Raw genomic sequence first — 25,171 nt, forward strand, 5'->3', positions numbered from 1 at the left:
CATTGATGTAGCGTATGTTAATAGTGGTGTATTAGTATGAAAATGATCTCGGATAAGATCGAAATGTACGCATAATATCCGTTTTTCTTTGACAGATTAGCCGTCGGAATAAACCATTTAGCTAAACTAGAGCTTTGACGAATTGATAGATGTATCGGCTTGCGAGCAATGAGATATCTGAATATCCAGACTACACTTTTAGACTTTTCTTCCAGATTTCTACAAGACGATGCAAAACATCCATCATTTCAGACAGAATCGAACTCGCCTTTGTGTACTGACAGGTCGTCGTAGTCATTTGATTGGTCGAGCGGCGTATTTTGCTGTTATGACCCACTGTCAATATGACGCTTCGTTAAGCTATATCCGGAAGCTCTAAAGTCACACTAACATATGAAAACGACCTTTGGGATTTCCGGATGCCAGTACAATTTTCTACAGGCAGTATTGATAAAGACGCTTGTCAGAGTGAAAATGCACATAAAATTGAATGTCAAAATGATCGATAGAACAGTCGTGTGCTATGAAGCAGTATCGCTTCAACTCAAAGTACATATGGTTTTTATTTTTCTAGATTTAGAACTTGGTAGAATCGGTATTTTCATTAACATAAAAATCTTTTTGACAGTCCCGATAAATCACCTTATTACAGCTAAAGTAGACAGCTTTCCTGGTGTCGGCGTGTTATTTTGTTTAACATATTCGCGTTACAAGTACAAAATCATTGAATTTTTTCAGTTTCCATTTTAACATACTATCATTTTTCAATCATTTTTTTCATAAATATTTAGCTTTTTTTCTACTAGCATTAGTGATACATTAAATGATAATTAATGGTATTCAATGGTGGTGGAAATAAATGAAGTTGAAATCTTTGAGGGAGAAAAATAACATTAAAGATTCAAGGATTTAATTTACATCTTTATCACATAAATATTGTATGTACTAATATATGTATGTGAGAATGTCATATTACCACGTACAGATAGTATAGCCCGTGTAGATATCAACTGAAGCCTACCAGAATCACAGCCGCTATATGGTTTGATAACATACTGATGTGCAAATGAGACTTGACAATGGCAAACAGTAGTTCTATCAAGAATTGAATAAACTAGTATATGATACGATCCATGCTTGCCTATCCAACCCTCTAGCGCGTGGATTTACTGCAAAATATTGTATATATAAACGCCTGAAATCGATCCATTTGGCGGCTTGGTGATGACGTGTTACGGAAAACCGATCAAACAGTTTGCTGGTTCTCTCCCTTGTTCCAGCATCCCGGCTACCACAGGCCTTGTACAAGTTTATAAACTGTAGATCTATTTTAGGGAACTTGGTTATTAGCTAGCAATAGTAACGGAGCAATACATACATGCGAATTTATCATCACTTTAGAAATCTTAAATGTGACGTATATTCTTGAGGAAGAAAATGGAGATGAGGTCCAAACTCCTTTTGCTGTGGTGTTTGGCCCAACTCTGTTTGATCTTTGAAGTTTCGGCCACGGAAACACGCAACAAACGGTCCAATACGAAGTAAGTATATATAGATAAAACAGTAACCTGACATGGAGAGGTATCATTGTAAATTTATACATACATAACTGGTCAGTAGATGAATGTTTTATTGAGTCTATTGGTTTTGTCTGTTGCATGTGAATAATATATTAACTTTAATGTTTGTAGACATGACTGGAAACCTCTAGGTTACCAGTGGTTAAGGCTGTAGCGATACTAAAGCACGTGTAGATAGCCATTTGTCAAATTTCTGGGCAGCTGAGTGGCGGGATGAAAAGTTTAACACTATATAGTGTATTGCGTTTTAGCTTTGTTTGATGAATAGGCTTCCTGCAATGAACGCCTACATACATTTGGGATCGCTTTTACACCTGTCGTACCGTTAAGTAGGAACTATATCTTCTGAAGTAGATCATATATGATATATTTCAAATTACTTCACTTCCGCTTCTGTTCACAATTTTTTTTTATTTTAATCATTGATTAGTATTCAATATAAGCATCATAAATACCGGATTCAATGATGTTTACCATGCATAACTGTTTTGTATCTTAATTCAATTATGGTAGAATTAATTTCGTTATCTGTTAACATGATATGTTTATACGGGTATGTTTTGCCAATTGCCAATTCTGTATATTGATGCAGTATATAGAAAATTATTAATTAGAAATAGGAAATTTCTTTTTGTCATTTTATCTCATTAATTTCATTATGTAATATATCGCGCAATGGACAAAACTTTCAAATAGAAACGTTTTGAGATAAAGAAGATCGTATTATCGCCAGGTGTAGCCTATTTTATGGTTCTCGTTTTTTTTTTTGCTTTTTGTCTGTATACATAGCGTATGCTTGGGTATGTTAAATCATATAATTGTTTTTAAAGAAAATTATTATTGTTTTCGTTACCATTCAAAGGATACAAAAATATTATTATCTGCTTTTGTACTTTTAATGATGTGTTCTTTGTTGAATTTATTCTTTCATATCAATTTTAGTATTCATAACATATATACATTAAAAAATCATGATGGGGTTTGAAAAAAACCCCAAGCTCAAAGTATCAAAAAATTCTCTCTGCTGTCGTTGATAATTATGTAAAGCGGTATTAAAGGGACTAAATCGCTAAAAAATCATGTAATAAAAGATAAAAAGAATTATAGGACTAAAATTAATTGTAAAAGTTGTGTACTTTGTGTGTTAATAATAGGATTTAAAAGTTTGTATAACAATTTTGTTCAAAATGGAGAAAAACTGAAAATAAATAGGACCGACCTAGTCACTATTTCATATTATTATCTTTCGGCGAGTGTAAATAACCCCTATGTGCATGCGCGACGCGTGAACATTCCAAACATCCGATCGAAGGAAATCTCATCTGTCTAATGGACATATCCACTATCGACTGAAAACACAAATTTATCGACTACAGGTTCCTGATTACTGTGTTAATCTAATAAATGTTGAAACGTATGCAAAAGTTTTGTGAAGAGTTTCTAAGTGTAAATAATCCTATACTGTACAGGTTTTTGTAGCCATAAAGAAGGGTTTTCACTATATTATATGGTTTTATACTTGCTTCTACCATTATTTTATTTTCATTTGTCATGATATTATGTACTATTCCGCTAAACCTGCAAATATTATTAGGCTTTAAAAAAAATGGCCTAATATATAGACTTTATAATAAGGAAAAAATGGCGAAAAACTAATAATATAGGCATATGTAACGGACTAAGTAAACACGTGTATTTCTTTTATCATTATATCAATATTTGACATTCCGTATACATTGTATATCCTTAGTTATAATGTCTGTCCGTCTAATGGCCATTCCCTATATATCTCTAGTTATAGTCTTTATCCGTCTAATGGACTTTCCTTATATAGCCCTAGCTATAACATATATCCGTCTAATGGAAATTCCCTATATATCCTTAGTTATAGTGTCTATCCGTCTAATGGACATTCCCTATATATACCTAGTTGTAGTCTCTATCCGTCTAATGGACATTCCCCTTTATGTCACTAGTTATATAACTTTTTTTACATCTGATTTACTTTAAAAAATCAGCCTAACTCTATATCTAAATTTTATGTGTACTTTTATGTATTCAAAGCAAAAATATACCTTACATATACATTGTAGACCTATGTATATATATGTTTGCTTAATAATGTACATGTACATAATTAACGGGTGAAAATACCTCTCACTTCTTGTCATATTTCCATCAAATACTCTAAAGCTTCATAGAACTATGCTGTTTTACTTGGCAATGTAGATACAGGGGCGTAGGAAGCGGGTGTGGGAGGTGGGGGTCGGGGTTGGAGGGGGTCAGGGGGGGGGGGCAATTGCCTCCCCGTTTCCCAGGACGAGGGCAAACATTTCTTGTTGCCCCCCCCTCCATTTTTGCCGACTGAAATGTTCTAAAATTGCATATTTGATAGAAAAAAGGGTCCTCCTGCACATTTTCGTGAACTAGACTTAAAATGTCAATCAGGGGATTCTACGTACTATTTTAAAAAATGTCTCTTAAAAGATTCATCTGTTTATATGACTTAGCAAAACAATTAATTCATAATTATTTTGTGTTAAACAACAATGTACCGATGGTGTGAAGCCGGTATGTTCAGATCGAGTTGCATAGATATGACGGCATTCACAATTACCAATTCTTAAAGCAGGTAACTTTAAATAAAAAAAAGTGTTATGTTAAGAACGCTTTAAAATCATTAAAATATATCGTAAAACTCATCACAGCCATTCTAAATCTAATATTTTTACCCGGGGGAGACCCTCGGACCTCCTCAAACACCCAAATCTCGCGCCTTCCGGCGCTCCCACATTCATCAAAATGCATCGTAAAATTCTAAATCGTAATGTATCTCCCGGGGGAGACCCCCGGACCCCTCAAACACCAAATTCTCGCGTCTTCGGCGCTCGCAAATTCATCAAAATGCATCGTTAAACTCATCTTAGCCATTCTAAATCGTAATATTTTTTTTCTCGTAGGAGATTGTCGCCCCCCCCCCCAAACACCAAAATATCGCACCTTTGGCGCTAGCATGGCAATTTTGGCAACCCCCCCCCCCCCCCCCCCCCCCCATTACGTTTCTTTGTATCGGCTATTACGCTTAATCAGGCCAATGTAACCGATAAAATATAAGTTGCCTCTTAGTGGTGTTATTACATCTATATCCATTAGCCGGATGAGATTTTCAGCGACCTCGATTCCGAACTCGAAGATGCACTCGGTACTTTCCGTTGTAAACATTCGATGCCGACAGATACAATTTCTTGTTGTGTTTGGCGATATTTTAACGTTGATAAACATTGCCAATAGTTCAAATTAAATGTTGTAATTTTGAAAACTTTCTAATTTCAGGTATAAGAACGTACATAGGAAGTCAAAACCCCTAAGAAATCAATGTAAATCTAATGATTTAGTAACTTTAACGTATACAAAAATGAATCATCAAACGTGGATAAATTATGTTGCTAATCAAACATTTTATTTGTAAGTTTGCACTTTTAAAGACAAATAACATATTTGTTAAGCGCAATTATATTTTAGCACGACAATACTTAGGCAAAAACCGCTCATAGTTTACCTCATTGGAAATCAAAACAAAGAAAACTATACTTTCTATATGAATACAATACTCTAGCAACGCTAACACATGTTCGCTGTAAGACACATGATGCATCTCAGTCATACGTTTTGTAACACCGGTGATATATATAGCATTAGCTATTATCAATATTTATGACATTGAATATTTCACAGATGTAGGCCTTTCGTACATATGCTAGTTATTATGGTGTATAAAATTAGAGAGAATACGAATTACATTTAAAACACGTGCAGTCGGTAATGTTCTGTCGGCCAACGATTCTTAATGGATAGTTGTGGTTGGTTTTGTTAACCTGGTTCCATTTTTAACTTCCTTTACACAAAAATTATAAGTAAACACGAGTAGGTGAGAATGTCTTATGAAACTGTTTCGTCATTCTAAAATTTGTCATATCGGAGTTTATCAGTGCAGGATTTTTTTTTTGTTCCAGTCCTTCCTTTTCCTGAAGATTGCCGGATTAAAGCATGTTAATCTGCTTTGATAGTTTACTTCCTGTCAGAAAAAATATATATAACTGTGATCGTGTTTTTATTTTCTGATAACTGTTGGTGCCGATAAGCTAGATTTTATGAGAAAGAATCAAACTGTTTCCCATCCACGTAGACGATTACAATTTTGGGTTGAATTTCATAAACAGGTACATATTTTTTTTTTAATTTCCATGATGCTAAAGTCTATTTTTAGACAAATCTTCTGTTTTTACAATTTCGGGTTGAAAATTCATTATATTTTTTTTTTACAATATTATGATGCTAAGGCCTACTTTTATGATTTAATTTAATAAAAAAAGAATATTAATGCGAGTATAGCTAAAAATGTCATCTTATTATCAAAGCCAGTCATTTGCATATAGAAGGAATAATAGGAAATGCATTTTACAATTATAATTTATTGTATGTCTTTAAAACCCAACTTCATTTGGCAATTTCTGTTTTTTTATCGTGCATAAAGTTAAAATATATTCTTGTTGATGTTTAATGAAATATATAAATGGTATCTTTCCAGAAATGTTATTCGATTATTAATGATATATTAGTTTCTTTTATTATTATCAGAAGTTTTTTTCTTTAATATAATCGAAATTTCGAGAATGTCATAAAACATTTTATAAGCAATTATAATGCATATGGAATACTTAAAGCCTTTTACAGAATATTCTCTATAACGTTCATTAGGTTTGATTGGTAGGTAAATCATTGTGAGATCGTAATATTAATAATGACTGTGACGTGACATTATATAGATAAAGTTCATGAATAATTCTGTTATATATTACAGAAAAACGATATTAGTGGACCAGATATCTCAATCCCAGAATTACGTTTACAGACCTCACTACAACATAAAAGGTGAGATAACTGACGGAGCTCATCTGCCTGTTGGACGATGTCTATGCTTATAGCTGGCTCGTTCTAACATGGTGCAGCTCATGTTATAAACATGCATAATATATCTTTTGTGATATCATATGCAATTTTCGGCCATAAATGTATTTGATCACATTTTGATTATATCATATCATATTTTAGTATGACGTCACACAATTGTCTTAGTAGACGGAAAGCCACACCTTCATTTAAATATCTATTTCTTGCTGAAAGTATCTAAATAGGGGGTCGGATGATACTTAATTTGTTTCATAGGTAGAGTACTATAAACAGTCAAATCATTGACACTCGGTAGCAAGAAACACATAATTGTAGAACTGTTGAACTATGACCTCGGACAACATTCCAAGCTTTGTCTTCCCTCTTAGTACTGATGGAGCTATTTTATATTCTGTTATAGACAAACCAGTTGTGATTGAGTGTGACCTCCACGTCAACAGCATTGACTCCGTTACTGAGGTGGAAATGGTACGTATATGATGAATGCGAATGGAAACCTTTTGGCTATCGCTATTGTAACGGGAGGGTTCCTTGTTGGGATACATATAAAAGACACTAAATATGATATTACCTGCGTTTGTCAGGTGGACAATGATATCTCAACCTAAGTGGAGGAATATAATGACATTTGTTTGGAAGCATTTTCATTCATTTTCATTGCGTCATCATCACGGGAACGTCATTATGATTCCAAACGAACGACGTCACTGACAATCAACGCCGTAGCAGAATGTTTATTGTTATATCAGAAAGGCCGTGTGACTTCAATTCATTAAACATGCATTCAGTGACCAAAAGCAATGGGGTTTTTTGAATTTATAATAACATAATTAACTTTGTTTTTGCCACTTTTTTTCTCTCCTAGGAATTCACGATCGAGGTTATATTACACTTGACATGGAGAGATCCACGTGTATATATAACTTTCCAAAACCAAAGCTTTGACTCCATAGAATTAGATGCGAAGAAAATGGGTAATTTTTGGGTGCCTGATATTTTCTTCCCTAACGAAAAGCGGGCGGCATTCCACAATGTAATGTCAGCAAATAAGATGATTAGGATCCATAAAGACACCATCGTCCACTACACCACTAGGTAATATTTCTTTTTTTATCTGTCAGAAAAAAATATATGGAGATAATAAAAGCTTAGCTGAGACTTTTTTTTTTACATCAATTAGTAATACTTAAACTGGACGAACATTTTGACCTGTTATTATGTCTTCCATTGAAACAAGTTTCAAACAAGTCATCAAAAATGACGGTTATAAATATGAGTAACAATAAATTGGTGAATAACAAATTCCAGGTTCTTGTTGCTTATTCAGCATGAAAATTGTGGAACATGGAGCGTAAAATTAAATATAATACATTATAATAAAGATAATATATACATGTACCAGGAGTTAAAAATCAACATAGTGGAATACACAAAGAGTAATTCCATAATTTGAATTCCCATACACAGTCATAAAGACGTTACATATCTACGGAAGGCTTTTTTTCATTTTTCGATATCAACCCGAAATATCAGTGCTGTAAGTCAATATCGCTCTGTTGACAGGCTGTCATTGACGTTGAGTTGCCCCATGAATCTCCGAAATTACCCGTTTGACCAGCAGACGTGTGCCGTTAAAATTGAAAGTTGTAAGTATATATGATTTTATGTTTTACCTGATGCTCGAAAGGTAAATATATATACATTGTAAGGTATCCTTGTTAGTAAGCTTTACTATCAAACAACTAAAGAAGGTTTGTGTACATATCCATACCCAATAAGTAAATATAATAATTTCCTCTTTTTAAACTACTCCACTTTTACCTTTACACATAAAATATTCAGTATTCAGAATATTCTCAGTTAGAAATCATAGTTCTCACATAGCCGTCTCTCCTAACAAATACATAGCGTATTCATTTTATAAAACCACTTTCAAATGGTAAGATAATCGATTTCTGGTCATATGTTTTAAATATGAATGGATGCAGACTGGACATAGTAAACAAAACAATATTCTACATATATGTGATGAAAACACAGCATCTGTCAGAGCCATTGACATGCATTTCTAATACCCATGTTAAAACTGACATGGCATCTTAGAAAGCTTTTATGTCGAGTTAGAAAAAATGTTTTGAGGATGGCACTGACAGGTTGAACGTCCCTGAATATCTATGGTATTGTCTAAAACCAAAATGGCCGTTCACGTCATTGGAAACGATGACCGATAGATATAGTCATAAAAGAGGTCGTCTCCGAAGCACGTCATGCTTACCAGTAAAACACATTTTATGTCATAATCTAATTAGGGGAACCTAGCTTGAAAGTCATAATAGTGTCCATTTCACTTGGGTTTGGGTTTTATTAGTTCAATGTTCTATCAACAGTCAGGGTCATGTAAGGACGTGCCAGGTTTGTTGGTGTAGGAAAGCCAGACTACCCGGAGATAAAAACTACCAACCAGTGGTCAGTACTTGTAGAAACATCTTAACCACTCGGCTACCGCGACCCCATCCATTTTTTTTAAATTAGTAATCTTAGTTAATAGTTTTATTTGATTTCAATATTTAATAACTTTCTGTCTTACATATGTTGTAACAGTTGGATTTACGAAGAGCCAGATGCGATTGAAATGGTCAAATAATTCTAGCCCACTACTGGTGAAGAAAGGTCTTGAACTACCCCAGTTTCAGCTTATCGGCAGCCGGTACTACGATTTAGAGACTTTCAGTAAGATCAGAGGTAAATGTGTTACATAGTTCTACATATCTATAAAAACCCTTATCAGAGACATAATCCACCACTTATGTTACTAATGAGGTACTTAAACTACCATTGACATATATATTTACCGAGATAAAAACAAACAAACCCTAAGATTTATGTTTAATGTTTATGTTTTATTTACGAGCCATCTTTTATCTTCAACCCATATGACGTTTGATCATCCACGTGTGTGTACTATTATGTGTTTACACTATTTAGGCCAACGTGGCTTATATTTTAAATTAAGATCAAGGTACCTATTTCTTATCATATATATACAGTGTATATCGTATTAGAAATGATGAGATTTTCCAAAGTACATCCTATGGTAAATAATGTTTATGAGACATTACATGCGACACAAGGAGTGTAAATAATCTGACAGGCTCTTACGGAGGCGCTGTGTCTCTGTTTCACCTATATGAGAAATGAATTGAAAAACTAAATTCAGTTCTGCTTGTGGATTTCGGAAGTTCAGATGTGTTTAGACTGTAAAAGATACTCCACCGCCGACAGGACATTAATTATACCCTTCATTTGAACAATAATTGGTGTTTAATCGTATATATATGATTAATAAACCTAGAAAAACATTTAAAATAATTTATTTTGCTTTCGGTGCATGCGCAATCTATACTGCATTCCATATAGGACATAGTGCCACGGATTTTTCAGGATGCAATTAATTATTTTTAATATGTTTAAGTAGAATTGGAAGCTCAAACCTTTCAATGGTGATAATTGTGTAAAATAAGTACGTTTTGAGACAGAAGAAAAATACTAAATCGTCTGCTTCTGTTTTTGATAGAGAAAAATTACCATTTGTCAGCGTTGAAGCAAAATAAAAGGCGTCTTCTATATTCCTTTGATGAAAACGTTGGTATTCTAAAAGTGATGGATAGGAAAAATTGGTACTTGATATACTTGATACGAAGAGGAAAGGAAACAAACTTAGAAACAACATTTTAAAGATATTAAACATTATTCTTTAATTTCTAGGAGAAAACTTACAAAGGCATAGTCTACTGTTTACTCTTATTTAATTTTATTATCGAAATCAAATTTGTTGAAATATAAAAAGGATTGTACTTCTCACTCCTTGAATATTGAATAGAGATTAAACTGTATGTTGTTTCACATGTATACAAATGGTGATAATGCTTATGTTAATATCATTAAAAGAAAATTTCAATTTTTATTTCTTACAAATGATTTAGGAAACTACAGTTCTTTGAGAGCCGACTTCTTCTTGGTGAGGAACATCAACTATTACGTCATCCAGATGTATATCCCAAGCCTTCTTATCGTCATGTTATCATGGGTCTCCTTCTGGCTGAACGTCAACTCCGTGCCTGGTCGGGTAAACCTAGGGGTCCTCTCAGTACTGACAATCTCAACCCAGAGTTCCAGTGTTAACCGCACCCTCCCACGTGTGTCCTACACCAAAGCTATTGATATCTGGATGGCTGCCTGTCTCGTGTTCGTTGTGGCTGCACTGGTTGAGTTCGCCATCGCAAATGTTCTTAGTCGGAGGGGGTCAGGAAAGGGGATGATGTTTATTAAAAAGATTATCAAATTGGCACGGGACAAGAACCGGAATGCTGAGATTAATAAAGCGGCGGAGACAAATCCGGAAGGATCAGGGATTCGACATCGGGAAAAAGGCAAAGAAAAAGATGTAAATATGCAAAATTTTGCCCGTTTTACATGTTCACAAACGTTATGTATGGGAGCTAACTCGAAATGAAAGCTATAAACCAGTTACCAACTGAAGTAATGTAGTGGAAAATGTCCTGTTTTTTTCTTTTTCTTTTCAAATGATTTTTTTCCGTTTAATTATATATATCTAAGACCTTTGTGATGTTGATAACCAATATAAGGAGACTATCAAAGACGAGTTTAAACTATAATTATTTTGAAAGAACAGAAATTTTGAAATATTGTACCGAATGATTGATGGATTTCTCACCCTGGAAAAATATGTACACCTAAATAGTACCATTACCTAGACAGCTTCAGATAAGAAAATAAGTATCATATTAAAAAAAATCTGTTAAATTTACTTAATTATCATTTTTATATGCTAAAACTATACGATATGGACATCATTTTTTAACGCACAAACATGAAGATGAAACATAATTTTTTTTCTACTCAGACGATCGTTGGTGTTGACGGTTCCGTCCAAGTGTCCAACTGTCAACATTTGACTATTGAGGATGATGACGCCGTTAAGCAGAGGTCTCCCGAAAGGAGCGGGGTCATGTACGCGTTTTACTTGGACGTCGCTTCCCGTATAATGTTTCCATTGTCATTCGGAATCTTCAACATGGTGTACTGGATCTACTATCTCAACGTCATGAACGACTTCGCCAAGTAATTTTGTAAATGATATAGTTATATGTATGTTTTATATATGCAGCAGTACAATTTGATGGTTGGGCAGTTTTCACACTTGTATAGATTATTATTATAATTTTGTAATCACATCATCACTAAGTCATTTGTATCATAGCCATGCATAGCCATAGTATCATCCTTATGTTAATCGTCGACATTGTTTTTATAATCATCTAGATAGAGAAACAATATTACAGACATGAAAACGTTTGGATCAGATCAGATGTTTTTATCTGTAAAGATCTGTTGGAGATCCTTTGGTCTGTTCTTCCAAGCAAAAAGCAACTTTCTTTCTTAATTATTAAAATAAATTCTATAGTACATTTTGTCTATGTTTAATGGTAATATGCAAAAATGAACAACCATTCAATAAATAAACAAAGAATGTATGATGAAATATTTTTTTTTATTCTAATTCGAGCAAAGTCAAATATGTTGATATTTAAAAGAGAAATTATTTTGATATCATACGTAGATATTATTTGATATTGTTATATAAAAAGAATTGGACTATACAAACTCCCATACGCATTAATCGGGATAAGCATTTAAATAATTTTGGAAAAATCAACCCAAAATCGACATAGAAAAGTTCTTATGTTACTATATATTCGGATCTATTTCTATAGAAACGATCTGGTGAAATAACCACGAACATGATTACAGGTTACAAAAATGTAGTTATTTTTTATGTGAAACATTCATGAATAGAAATACATGTATTAGCAAATACAATATCACATTGAAAGTAATAAATTGGCTTTTTGTAGCGTGAGATTAAGATTAATATATTTAGTTTAAACTTTCTTTATTAAAATTCTTCATAAAACAATATAATATACAATTGATGTATCGGACAATATATATTATTAAGTATTTGTAAATCAATGTATCGCTTTGTTTTAATGGTTTGTTAAACGTACAATAATACACATTTAAAAAATCTTGTTGTTCATTAATTGTTTCTAAAAAGGGTTAACAAAACATTTTTCAAACAACAAATGTGAAGTTTCATAACAAATTAATCACCCAATAACATATTTTATATAAGTTAAGCCAGTCCTAGCCGGTTATTTTCGCAATATCGCGGCACATTATAATGATCGCGAATGTTGATCAGTGGTTCAATCATGTATATGCAGACTTATAGCCAGAAAGCAAAACGTTTGAACTGCTACCTTTTTTTTTTTATATTTTTGTAGTTAAAATTTTGACCTGCATATTTAATAAAATAACAAAAATGAAAAACTAACAAGAGATAAATCAGATTATATGATCTAAATGAATTTTTTTAATTACGGGTTCAAATGGCGGTAACAAACTTGTATTAAAGATGCTCCACCGCCGAAAGAGCATAAATGATATTCATCATTTGAACAATAATTGGTGTTTAATCGTGTAAATATATGCCTAATTAACACAAAAAATAACATGAAATAATTTATTTCGCCTTTGGTGCATGCGCAATCATTACTTCATTCTATATAAGATATAGCGCCACGGAATTTTTTCGGGATGCAATTAATTATTTTTCATATTTTTAACTTGAAGTAAAATTAGAAGCTCAAACTTTTCAATGGTGGTAATGATGTAAAATAAGACTTTTGTAACTGAAGAAAAATACAAAATCGTCTGGTCCTGTTTTTGATAGTGAAAAAATACCATTTGTCAGCGGTGGAGCATCTTTAAATGATACATTTATTACTACATTTATTACTACGGTAAAAGGCAAAAGGCTAACTTCGAATCTTACGTTTATGAACATTGACACATGAAAGAGGTAAGTATAAGATGATTGACTATCTAATATTAAGGTATGAAATACCTCAACTCATAGCAAATGTAATTGGATAGCTGAAATTGTAATATACGTAAAATGACGGACGTATATCAATGTTGTTATACTAACTTAAATCAGTTAAAATGACTTCTAGTATGTATATTGTATGTACTTTTAACAACTGCTGTTTTACAAATGCTTAGCATAGGTTAATGGTAGAATTAATCCATGAATGTATAAACTAAATTACTTTGAAAATTTAGAGATGTAAATATAAATATTGTTATTTATCATTGCGTGATCTGTTGAAAAATAAACATGTTATTAATTTTTGCAGTTGTTATTTGTTGTGTGTCATTGTTTAAAGGATGATCAATTATGCGTGATTTCTTTGTTTATCTTTTGATATTTAGGTGTTTAACTGAATATTGTATTATCTTTATACATGTATTACTCAGATTAAATATATTTTGCAAAATGTATTACCTACAAAAATGACCAATACATAAGGTAAACATATTGATATATGAATACTATATATATTTGATAATTCGAATAAAATACTGCAGCTGTATAGTTGTTCTTTTCGGAAGGGATTGAGATTTGCAATATTGGCGGTTCGAGTTCAAGTAAGCCGGTAACTTTAATACCCGTTTATAAAAATGGAACGAATAGCAAGTGTAACTTTATAATGATTTCTCCCGCGGATAAGTATCAGACCGCAATTTTTTATCACCGCGAAAATACACAATTTACAGTAATTGGTAATGACAACGGAACCAATACACATCCATCCCCATCACCACTCAATACATATCGTATGAAACAGAGATACATTTTGCAACATTAACCATGTAACTTTTGAATGATTTACATTACCGATATAATGACTTAAAATCATATTGTATCTTTAATTTGTGTACTTACAACAGCTACGGGATTCACAACTTAAACAGATGTAGTGAGTAAATATGTATACATTTGACGTTGATGGCACATTGATAATTCATAATTATTTTTCAATGAAAAAAAAAACTTGTACACAAACAACACATTAGGTTGTAAGACTATTTTTGACTACAAAAATGTATCACACAATGTAAAGGAAACTCTACATTTAAGGAATGCATTTCATTTTCTGAAGATGCGTGGAAGTGTATGTACAGTATACATTATGGCAAGTACTTCAACGCGTACAGCTCGATACAGCTAAAGGGAACCTAAACATTTCTGTATTGTATATCTAAACTTTGTTGCTACTGTATGTCATATATTTGTTTTCAAACTAAACTACCATATACTAATTGTTAGAAAAGCAATAAGTTTGATGGTCAAATTTTACGTAGAATACTAGGCAGTACTACTGTTAGATTCAATAGCAGTAACGGCGAACAAATATAGTTCGAAGAGAAATTGATTGAATAACGTTGTTGAATATTTTTATTAACTCGGTTACATTTATGGGATAATTACTTATATATATATATTCTAAAAATGTACACTAGGAAAACCACGCTCCTACAATATGCAGTGATAATGAGACCAAATGTCGATATAACATAGCGATATGCAGACATCAAAATTGGAGACTCATTTATAAAGACCTTTTGTATCATTAAGCTGCGTTTTTATTTTTCCAACTTTCATATGTCATTATTATTGTTAACCTAGACGGAAACATTTCCCTTTTTTCCTGTGGCATATTTCATTATTTATTTTCCGGAGCAACCGTAACGTTTGGAAAATAGTTTTATATGTAATTGCGGCGCAAACCTTATCATTATGCGTAATGTTGGCCTTGCATAACCTCATCAATGACAATGCAATTTACTGATATATATTTATAACGTGAATTATAGATATTAAAAAAAAATAAATATTTTTGTTCGGGCTTTCTGGATATTTGAAATATTAATTCATTAAAAGGTCTAACTGTCTGTGCTAAAACGAAAACGTTTGGAAAGAAATCCAATTCAAGCAATAATGTTTGATTATTTAAATTATTTTCTTTTGTTTTCGAATCTTTTGTTTCTGTTCATATCAACATATGACTTTTATCACCTTTTTGATTTAGATATTAATATCCTCTGTTATTATTGTGAAATGCTTACATATGTACATCATGTACAATGTATTTATATACAGATAAGCTTACAGTAAGTGTTGCAAGCATCATACGTTCCCTACCGTCAATTATATTTTCTAGTCTATCACAAGTTATGCTATCAGGGTTGAAGTTTGAACAAATTTTGTTGATGTGTTCTAAATTTATCGTCCGAAAATTAACATTTTTGAAACAATCTATTTTTAGTTACATTGACTTTTGGTAGTAGACCTTTTTACCTCGAACTCCATCCCAAACTCTATTTTTTCATATCCCATCATTGTATAAAGTTTGAACAAATTCCGTTGATATGTTTTCAAATCATCATCCGGAAACTAAAATGTGTGATTCAATCTATTTTTAGTAACAGTGACATTCGTAGTTGTAATTTTGACCCCAAATTCAATCACAAGTTGTACTTTCTCATATACTACGTATCAAAATCCGTAGACATTTTCTCAAGGTATCGTCTAAAAACAAATATTATGTGAAACAATCTATTTTTGGTAACAGTGACCTTTGTAGATAACCTTTTTACCCCAAATTCATCGCAAAGCTGTATTTTCTCATATGCTACCATTGTGTGAAGTTAAATCAAAATCTGTTGATTTTTTTCTCAAGTTATCGTCTGGAAAATTTTCAAATAATCTATTTTTAGTAATAGTGACCTTTGTAGTTGACCGTTTGACCCCAATTTCAACCCGGCGCTGTATTTTCACAAATGTTCCCACTGTGTGAAGTTTGATCAAAATCCGTAGATGTTTTCTCAAGTTATCGTCTGAAAACAATTTTTTTAGACAATCTATTTTCAGTAACAGTGACCTTTCGTAGTTGACCTATTGACCCAAAATTCAAACCCAAGCTATAGTATGCCATATGCTACCATTGTGTGAAGTTTTATCAACATCCATCAATTTGTTTTCAAGTTTCCATCTGGAAACCAAATCCGGACAGACAGATAGAGAGAGACATACGGGAACAAACATTATAGTCCCCTCCACCAACAAGCAGTCAGTCCTTGGTAACTGCCTCTCATGAGGTTCGACCAAGCGATCCAGAAGTGGTGATATGTCGGAATATCCTAAACAACCAATCGGCGTGGCTCCGTGTAGCCTATATACAATGTACTTGTTAAAATTGTTAATGGATTTAAAAATAAACAACAATTAAGGGACATGAAAAGAAAATGTAAATCTATCATCATTCACATTAAATATTGTTAGCAACATTGACAATTTATTTAAATATAATCAGAACAATAAGGTTTTGTTCAGCAAGAACTCTCATCGATTCCATAATGTTTCTGGAATACATTTAAAAGGTAATATTTGCCGTTACTTTCTGCCAATTGTCTACCGTCATGCCAGACAACTCTGTACGGCGGTACATTACGTGGAGTTGCTAATTGTTGTTGTTGTTGTTGTTGTTGTTGTGTACCAAATGCTTGATTTGCTTGCGTTGTTGTTACCTGGTGATAGCTCTGGGTAGCTGTGGTGGACTGGGTGGGGTGAAATGATGCAGAAGTCATATAAGTCTGATTGGTGGCCGCAGGACTGGTCCATGCCGCTGTTGCCTGTGGTACCACCGATGATCCTGCTCCTTGTGTCGTTGTGAAAAGATCATATACGGATGAAGAAGACCACTGAGTGCTAGATGGCGTATAGGTCGTCTTACTGAAACCCGATGCCGATGTGGAAGCTGGTGTGTCCTTTTGGGGTGGCTTTCTCCGTCGCACCTCTCTAATTGGCTGCACAATGCCCTTCACAAGGAGTGCCCCGTTCTGGTGGAGTAGTAATGGCGGCCACACATTGAATGACACGATTGTTCCCGTATTGGTGTACGGTTTGAACATGTCAGGGTTGAAAGTTTCGCCAACTGTCGCGTCGGCATCAAGCACAACAGGAGGGTCTTGCAGACACATCAACCAGCAAAGTTCAGTGCACTTCTTGATAAAACCGGGGATGTGGTATGCCTGACCTCCACACTGTGTTATTGCGTGTTCCTTTATTGAGTTGAAATATTAAGATACTACGGTAAAATTCAATTAAGGTTTATGATTCAATTGGTATATAATGTTTTATATTTATAAAGGTAAAACATGTTTATAATATTTACAAGCACATATCAGTATACAATTGAACTGGGAAATATTGAAAATCACCTGAAAGAAACTACCATACACAAAAAGACAAACTTTTGTGATTCTACATATATTGCTATGTTTGATTAATGCTACAGTACAATTCACTGTTGTATTCTTGTTCTGTAAACCTACCGAGATACGTTCCATCACGGCGTCCCCTATTATTTCCTTCCTACACTCTTTCAGCTGTTTTAGCGCAGCTTTGGACATATTAGGACTGCCGACATCTGTCCATGCTGTTCTAGATGTTTCCTGGAAAACCGATGATAAAACAGATGATGAGGTGCGATGAGTTTAAATTTTCAAAGGACTTTGTATGGTTTTGGCACTTTTTGGCCAAAACAGCTATCGAATTTTTAAATTTAAAGAAACCAAGTTAATTTACTTAAAATATTAAGTAAATCTCCAATTCAATTATAATGGAGGTTTTCTAGCTTTTCAGATATAGTTACCATGGTAATAATTTGAAATATGGATTTAAACGAATTTAATGACAATGTCATTTTCGTCTACCTTTTGATAATTTTTACCCAAGAAACAAAAACTCAAGAATGCGCTCTGGGTTTTCTAGATTTAATTTGCGCTCGTTTATAATGGCTACCACCAACTGCTGCTGAAATTATACACAGCTAAATTTAAGCAATAAACTGTAATCAGGTTGGACATACAGTTGATATGGAGCCAACACGGAAAAAAGATAAATAGAATGGCGCCCTGAATATTTATCTTTTTGACGAATGGGCGTCATATCAAATGTATGTTCAATCTAGTACAGTTTATTACTTATATTTCCATTACGATCATTCAAATTCAAAAAAATACACCAGCACAAAGACACTCTACTTATACAAGAAGATCAACTGATTTATGTTGTAATCAGAGAGGAAAATATTAGCTTCTTTTAACATAAATTATCTTTTTGTCAAAGGTAGCTTCTAATATGCTAGAAAATAAAGGTTTCTGCTCAACTTATCTTAGTATCTCACCGGTAAGACTGGATTAAGTAACATGTTCTGCAGGGACACCATCTGCTTATCGGAGAGTTCCACACACACCCTGTAGCATGTCTACAAAAACACATGCGTTAAAGTCAGGTAAATAATTCATGTCCTTTTGAAGAAATAATCTGATTTATTTTGTAACGTTAAATATTACAAGATGAAATCAAAGTGTTTTTTTTTTTGTCTAAAAAAATACCACTTTGTATTTCGCATTTCTTACAACTAAAATATCATTCAAATACCGTTGGAATATTTCCTCTAATTTTATTGTCAATATTAAAATACTTCTTATTTAAGAAAAAATATATTCCTACAATTCAGGAAATTTTTCGACTTTATAGTAACTACAAATCGCCGTTTTTTCCTGTTCCTACCCTGAGAGCATTTAGTAGCACTCTGATTGAAGCCTCCTCACCGCCACCAAGATCAATCAATTTCTCCAAAGCGTCTGTCCAGTCATTATCATACAGTTCGCTGTATTTTTCTCCGAGTTTTGCAGGTCTGTTGGGGTCACTAAGGTCAGCGATGGCCGGATTATTGTCACTTAATTTCATTCCCATTTCCTTACTCAGTCTGGAAGTAATTTTAGAGTTATGTCAAAGTAAAACATTATCATCGCATGAAGACGATTTATGCCCTTCAGAGTATCTATTTTCACGGACCAAGATGAATATACAAATGCAGGATTATCCTTGTATGTTAACAACGAAGGTTTGTTTCGCTGTTTGGCTGTCTGGCGTAGTGATAGTAATGATTATGCGGTACGCATCCTCGATACTCCAGGGGTTCCGATCACTTATGATCTCTGCACCCCTGGACTATTTCGTAGTAAAACTGGAGGCAACAGAACATAACAGGTAATTTAGTACTTTAATGTACATAAAAAAAGAAGCACAACGATCACTGTGGTTGACTGTGTGGTTTTGAAGTTGGGCGTTGCTCTCTCAGTAATCTTTAAAGAAAATATCTGTAGACATATGATTGGTCAGGTTTTTTTCTCCTGGACTGCGTTTAGTTTTGCTATAAGATAGTCCAGAGGTGAATACTAACGAGTTGGATAGTAACCCCTGGAGTATCAAGGATGTTTTCAATAGTAAATTAATCGTAAGTTACCTTGTCATTGTCAGTTTCTTTTCTTCCACAGCTGTGTCTCTTTCTTTCTTTACCTTCTCTAATTCATCTTCCATTTTCTTCATGTCATTTTGTCGTTTTTTGTCTCTATCAATAAATTGTTGATAAAGTTTGTCCATTTCTTGGAGTTTGCTTTCAAATTCTCTATTTTCCTTCTGCATTTTTTCATATTCCTGCAACAAAGCTTTGTACTTTTCCTGTTCATTTGTACTTTTTCCCAAACTAAGTCTCTCCATCTGCTCTCTCCTTGTTTCCAGAATCGTCTCCTGAGTATCACAGAAATTGATGTATCATAGCATGGTGATGAATGGTAACCATAGCGAATAGATACAAGGCAAATATTTCACACTCTCAACATAAAATTATCTTATGAAGTCATACATGTTAACATAATGAATTGGGAACAATAGTCATAAATCCCTTGCTTAAATGTTACATTTACTTAAAAATATATTTGCAAGCAGTAAAATAATAAATAATGAATGCACTTTTAAAATTGATATTGAGGAAAACGTTTGCGCTGAATATAGGAAAATCAATATTATATCCCTTTTACTTGTTATCGATATACTGTACATGCTATTTCTTAAGAAGGATTGAAGTCAGTTGCTAGTTACTTGTTCCGATTTCCTTTTAACTGAAGCCGAACGAGGAACTCGCTACCAACTTCAGCCCGTTTACCATTTCTTATCAATACAAATACTGATTAAGAATGGAAAACAAATATTTAAGAAAATAATCGATACCTGCTATCCAATTTTTTTGACATTGGCCAACCAATAAAATTATTTAAAATTGAAAATTTTACAAAAAGTATTCCAATCGAAAAGACAATAACTACTACAACTCTTCGTTTTGTCATACCTCATTGTGGACACGCTCATCTTGTCTCGACTGTTTTAGGAGACCTCTATAATCATCCAGCGCCAACGGCAGGTCAATCTGTTTCAGCTCCGCTGCTACATGAAGTAGTTTTCGGAGATCACTGATTGCATTGAAATCTTGTGCTTTCCCCGGTGATGTTTGCACGCCATGGTTCGTGGAGTTATCCTGGGCTTGTCGCCTGCTGTTATAAACAAAAATGTAAACAATTTGTATTCGCATATTACAGAGTTATCAGTCCTTGTGAGTTGGTAACGATTTTAAAGTCATGTGGTTGTATGCGTAACGTCAAGTACATTGTATTTCAATGTAACATCATATATTTCAATGTAACGTCATATCAGCGTAGCGTAACCTATTAAAAAATATTTCAGCTTTGTTAACAAGGGAACAGTTGATATTTCCCTACAAGAGCAGATAGCTCAGTGACCGAAGAGTATGACGTTACACTGTTACACATCACGCCACAATTAATATATAAATGTACTTACCCGCAAGGGCAGATAACTCTGTAATATGCAAATACAGAATTCTAACAATAAGATATAAATCTAGTAACAGAGGAAAGATGTGCATGTCTTTATTTATCTTGTGTTATGTATGTAAGATATTAGATTTATATTCATGCCATATGGAGTTTCATAAAACGAATTAAAACATGTACATTTCCCTTTCAAACAGCTGTAACTCGAGTTAATAAAATGCAAGAAATGAATAAAAATCAAAGTGCTTGTTGTCACTCAAATATATTTGACAGATTAATCTCAAAATGCATGCATTTAATCAACAACAAAATAGGGGGCTTAGTCGAAACATCGTATATTCAGGACATCACGTTTTCCCCATATCATAACTTGACTGAATTTTTGTCTCGCATATTTAGATAAAAAATCAATGTCATACCTCCTTGACAGGATAAGTACATGTATATATAAACAAATTTCACAAGATGTATTCTTGATAATATAACCGAATTTTGAGATAACACATTGTATGAGAAATGTCAACTAAACTATATATCGCTATGCATTTGATTTGAAACTGATAGAGAGGCCAATTTTCATATGGGGAACTTTAATGAAGATGATAAGTATATTTATAAATAGATGATTTCTTTTTTTAACATTAACAATGGTATTCACGTTTGCTATAACAGCGTGATGGTTTCACAGAAAACAAAAGTCACCAAAATTATGGAACATTAGGCAAATCAATGATACTATTGATATTTTGTAAATTATCTTAAAATGATATCATATAATAATATGTACATGATTAATGGACATTGTAACTCATCCGAATCTATACACCCGAACGTGTGTTTAGAAACGATTTTTGCCAACACACATGCTTGGTTCAGATCGAAATATATATAATTAGTATTCAATTATATATAATTATATAGATATAATTTTACATGTATATTATACTTTTCGGTAAAATAACACTTATCTCGTTGTAACCAGATAAATATACAAAATGACACTTTTCGGGAGAAATTTTACCGTTGTTTGGAATTTCTTAGTTAATACATGTAAATGCAACGTGTTGTATACATACGCGTATCATAGCTCACGAACTAGACATCTGATTGAATTAGCTCCCTTTAATGATATGCTACATTGTACATGTACTATACACTGCGAATAGAGTTGAAATCTACTTCCCGTATTATGTCCGTTATATTCTGCGTTTAAATGGACACGTTTTATGTCCACATAAGTTAATAAGATCTAACAAATACCTTCCTGGTAATCATGGTATCTTACCGTTCACGCGGCGCCGGTTGCCGTTCCGCACGGGTGCCTGTATTGTTGGTAGCAGTCACAGGTCCAGTACCAACATGACTTGACGGATGACTCGTCATCATTCTGGAGCATATCATTAGATGTTAGTCACTGATCAGTCTAAGTTTCATACCCTTATATCATATCACACATACATATCGAAATAGGCTCTACTACACAGCTTATGTAAACACCAAGTAATCTCTTCATTCTACTTTCGGTTTGTATATACAATACATTGCGATCCGACCAATGGCGTGTATCTACGCCATTTTGTTGTTATTTTAGATAAAATTTACACAGGCGATGCATACACATGTAAAGTTTAAATATCAAAACAGTTCGTAAAACAAAATAAATATTGATGTCTTACCTGGAGGTCACATCAAACTATGTTAATAGTCACACCTGTCGACGTCAATATACACAAACATTCCCTTCGCCTCTGTGATAACAGTCAGTGAGGTGAGTAACGTGTATAATGGGATTCCGAGAAAGAGATGTTTGGAGTTTCCCGACAAGGAAGTAATACATGTTTTCGCTGAATACACAAATACTCAAAATTGAATTGCACACATGCATGTTAAACATTAAATCGGTATGCTAAACAAAACCATATACATGTGTACAACGTATGCTTGTCCCTGTGTCAAAGCGTATAAACGCAGTTAAATAAGTCAACAATAAAACTTCTATTATGAAAATAAGATATTTTATTACTCTTTGATATATATGTAATAAAAAACAAATATGTTTCACTTTTAATGGGTTTCTGTATAATTAAAATGAATCAACCACACCGCATCACCATATGCAATATATATATATATTATCACCCGATCAGCTGTACAGGTATTGGGTCATTATGTCAATAACATGTATATCAATATGTTGTAACAGATAGCGTAGCATACTGATTTAAGCATATTACGTTTAACCGGATGTTTTAATATAATTAAATTTCTTTTTTGTTTTACAAAATTCTGTATTTATTCATGTGTAGGTTAAAATATGATATGGGGAATTTTAGCGAAAACATGTGGATTTAATTTCATTTTTATGATATGGGGAATTTTAGCGAAAACATGTGGATTTAATTTCATTTTCAATTTAGATATTGAAAACATAATTGAAAAAATAAATAAATAGAATCAACAGCTTTCTTACTTCTTAGTATCAATATAAAATCATTAGTTATTTACATGTATATATCCGTGTTGTAGATCTACTGAATGTGTTATATCCTTCTCGTCCGTCGTCGTCGTCCGCCGTCTGCCACGTGCAAGGTTTTTTTTTTAAAAAAAAAAGCCTACTCCTCTTTAACCTCATATGGATTACTACCAAATTTTATGTAAGTATCGAAAGCTATGGGAGAGAACAGACATATTTCTATTAAATACGACTGACCTGACCCCGGGATAGTCTCGTATTAGACTGGCCTGACCCCCGGGATAGTCTCGTATTAGACTGGCCTGAACCCCGGGTAGTCTCGTATTAGACTGGCCTGACCCCCGGAATAGTCTCGTATTAGGCTGGCCTGACCCCCGGGATAGTCTCGTATTAGACTGGCCCCACTCCGGGATATTCTCGTATCGATATAAAGGACATGTAAATTCACGTTAAATATTCACGTTTTGAAAATTGATTATCTTAGCACTTGTTATAGAAAAAAAATGGCAGGTTATCTGTAATGAAAGCGTCAAATTGTGAGAGAAAAATAACTTTTCATATGTGGATGAGAATGATATGGATACATTATATCTCCGATATCTTAAAATATTATAAAATCCTTAGCAAACCTTTGGTATTATAACATTTTGTGACCCTCGGGTAGAATATCCTATCCGTCTTATCCATATATGCAAGAGATTTAGAATATTAACTGTAATCTGAATAGAATTACGCGTGTTTTATATTTTCCCGAAACATTAACATTTTCTCAACATACATGTATGTATATTTTTGCGATCTGGTGACATATATAGGAATCTGTAAGATTTCTATGCTGTCTTTTGCTACTCGTGAATGCTCAAAAACTCAAAACCTTTTTCATTTGGTCATTTCCCCTTTTCATGTCATCGTATTTATTGCAGATAACAGGATACATATTATATTTACGGGGATTAAATGTAGAAACAAAATGTATTACCGTATTCATATGATCTATTTTAGTGCGGGATGTAAATAAGGCCATAGCATGCCATTTAAGATCTCTTGTTTCATTGAGCGAGGCTTCGGCTGCAATCTCATTGGCCGGCTATAAAAAGTCCATAGATGTATATATGTTTGAATATTAACGGCGAAATCCAATATAGATGTACAACGTCCCGAGAAGAGAGACTTTTTAATATTTATAGCTGGCCAACGAGATTGCAGCCGAAGCCTCGCTCATGCATGTTATATCGCCACGAAGCCAGCATGAATTTTTAATTAGATGGCTTCAAGATGTTTGTCATAATGGGGCTTATATCGTCTTAATGACAGTACTAAGGGAACTATGGTGGGTCCATGATTTTATAATCTGCAACTAATTATCAGATCCCTGTGGGTACAGACTAGAAAACACAAATCAAGAATGATTTTATTTCACTTAAAAGGAGGTAAGTCATGCAAGCACCTATCTGGC

General features: G+C 33.4%; 2 protein-coding genes across 3 annotated transcripts; one reads left to right on the plus strand and one right to left on the minus strand.

The window, feature by feature from the left end:
- Positions 1-1,289: 1,289 nt before the first annotated feature.
- On the plus strand, positions 1,290-12,899 carry LOC138328194 (glycine receptor subunit alpha-2-like). Its single transcript, XM_069274881.1, has 8 exons — positions 1,290-1,541; positions 6,442-6,512; positions 6,952-7,019; positions 7,417-7,646; positions 8,115-8,197; positions 9,153-9,293; positions 10,535-10,995; positions 11,476-12,899. The coding sequence occupies exons 1-8, from the start codon at positions 1,438-1,440 to the stop codon at positions 11,695-11,697; spliced, it is 1,380 nt and encodes a 459-aa protein (XP_069130982.1). The 5' UTR covers positions 1,290-1,437; the 3' UTR covers positions 11,698-12,899.
- Positions 12,109-23,191, minus strand: LOC138328193 (uncharacterized). 2 transcript variants are annotated; one of them, XM_069274880.1, is made up of 8 exons: positions 22,919-23,191; positions 22,528-22,629; positions 20,741-20,939; positions 19,859-20,142; positions 19,120-19,318; positions 18,731-18,811; positions 17,877-17,996; positions 12,109-17,603 (listed from the first exon to the last, which is right to left on the minus strand). In XM_069274880.1, exons 2-8 carry the CDS (start codon positions 22,626-22,628, stop codon positions 16,872-16,874), a joined length of 1,716 nt encoding a protein of 571 aa, XP_069130981.1. In that variant the 5' UTR covers position 22,629; positions 22,919-23,191; the 3' UTR covers positions 12,109-16,871. The 2 variants fall into 2 exon arrangements, with proteins under 2 accessions (XP_069130981.1, XP_069130980.1); XM_069274879.1 differs by having other exon boundaries at positions 20,741-20,942; positions 22,919-23,188.
- Positions 23,192-25,171: the final 1,980 nt, after the last annotated feature.

Source organism: Argopecten irradians, chromosome 7 (assembly GCF_041381155.1).
Source record: "Argopecten irradians isolate NY chromosome 7, Ai_NY, whole genome shotgun sequence".
In the NCBI taxonomy this organism is placed as follows: Eukaryota; Metazoa; Mollusca; class Bivalvia; order Pectinida; family Pectinidae; genus Argopecten; species Argopecten irradians.

Excerpts from the sequence above, each read along its gene's own strand:
- LOC138328194 (XM_069274881.1), top strand. The coding sequence starts at position 1,438 with ATGGAGATGAGGTCCAAACTCCTTTTGCTGTGGTGTTTGGCCCAACTC. Across the intron at positions 9,294-10,534 it reads GACTTTCAGTAAGATCAGAG|GAAACTACAGTTCTTTGAGA; the intron begins GTAAATGTGTTA and ends CAAATGATTTAG. Across the intron at positions 10,996-11,475 it reads AAAAAGGCAAAGAAAAAGAT|ACGATCGTTGGTGTTGACGG; the intron begins GTAAATATGCAA and ends TTTTCTACTCAG.
- LOC138328193 (XM_069274879.1), bottom strand. The coding sequence starts at position 22,628 with ATGATGACGAGTCATCCGTCAAGTCATGTTGGTACTGGACCTGTGACT. Across the intron at positions 20,943-22,527 it reads CAACCGGCGCCGCGTGAACG|CAGGCGACAAGCCCAGGATA; the intron begins GTAAGATACCAT and ends TGTTTATAACAG. Across the intron at positions 20,143-20,740 it reads ATGAGCGTGTCCACAATGAG|GAGACGATTCTGGAAACAAG; the intron begins GTATGACAAAAC and ends TGTGATACTCAG.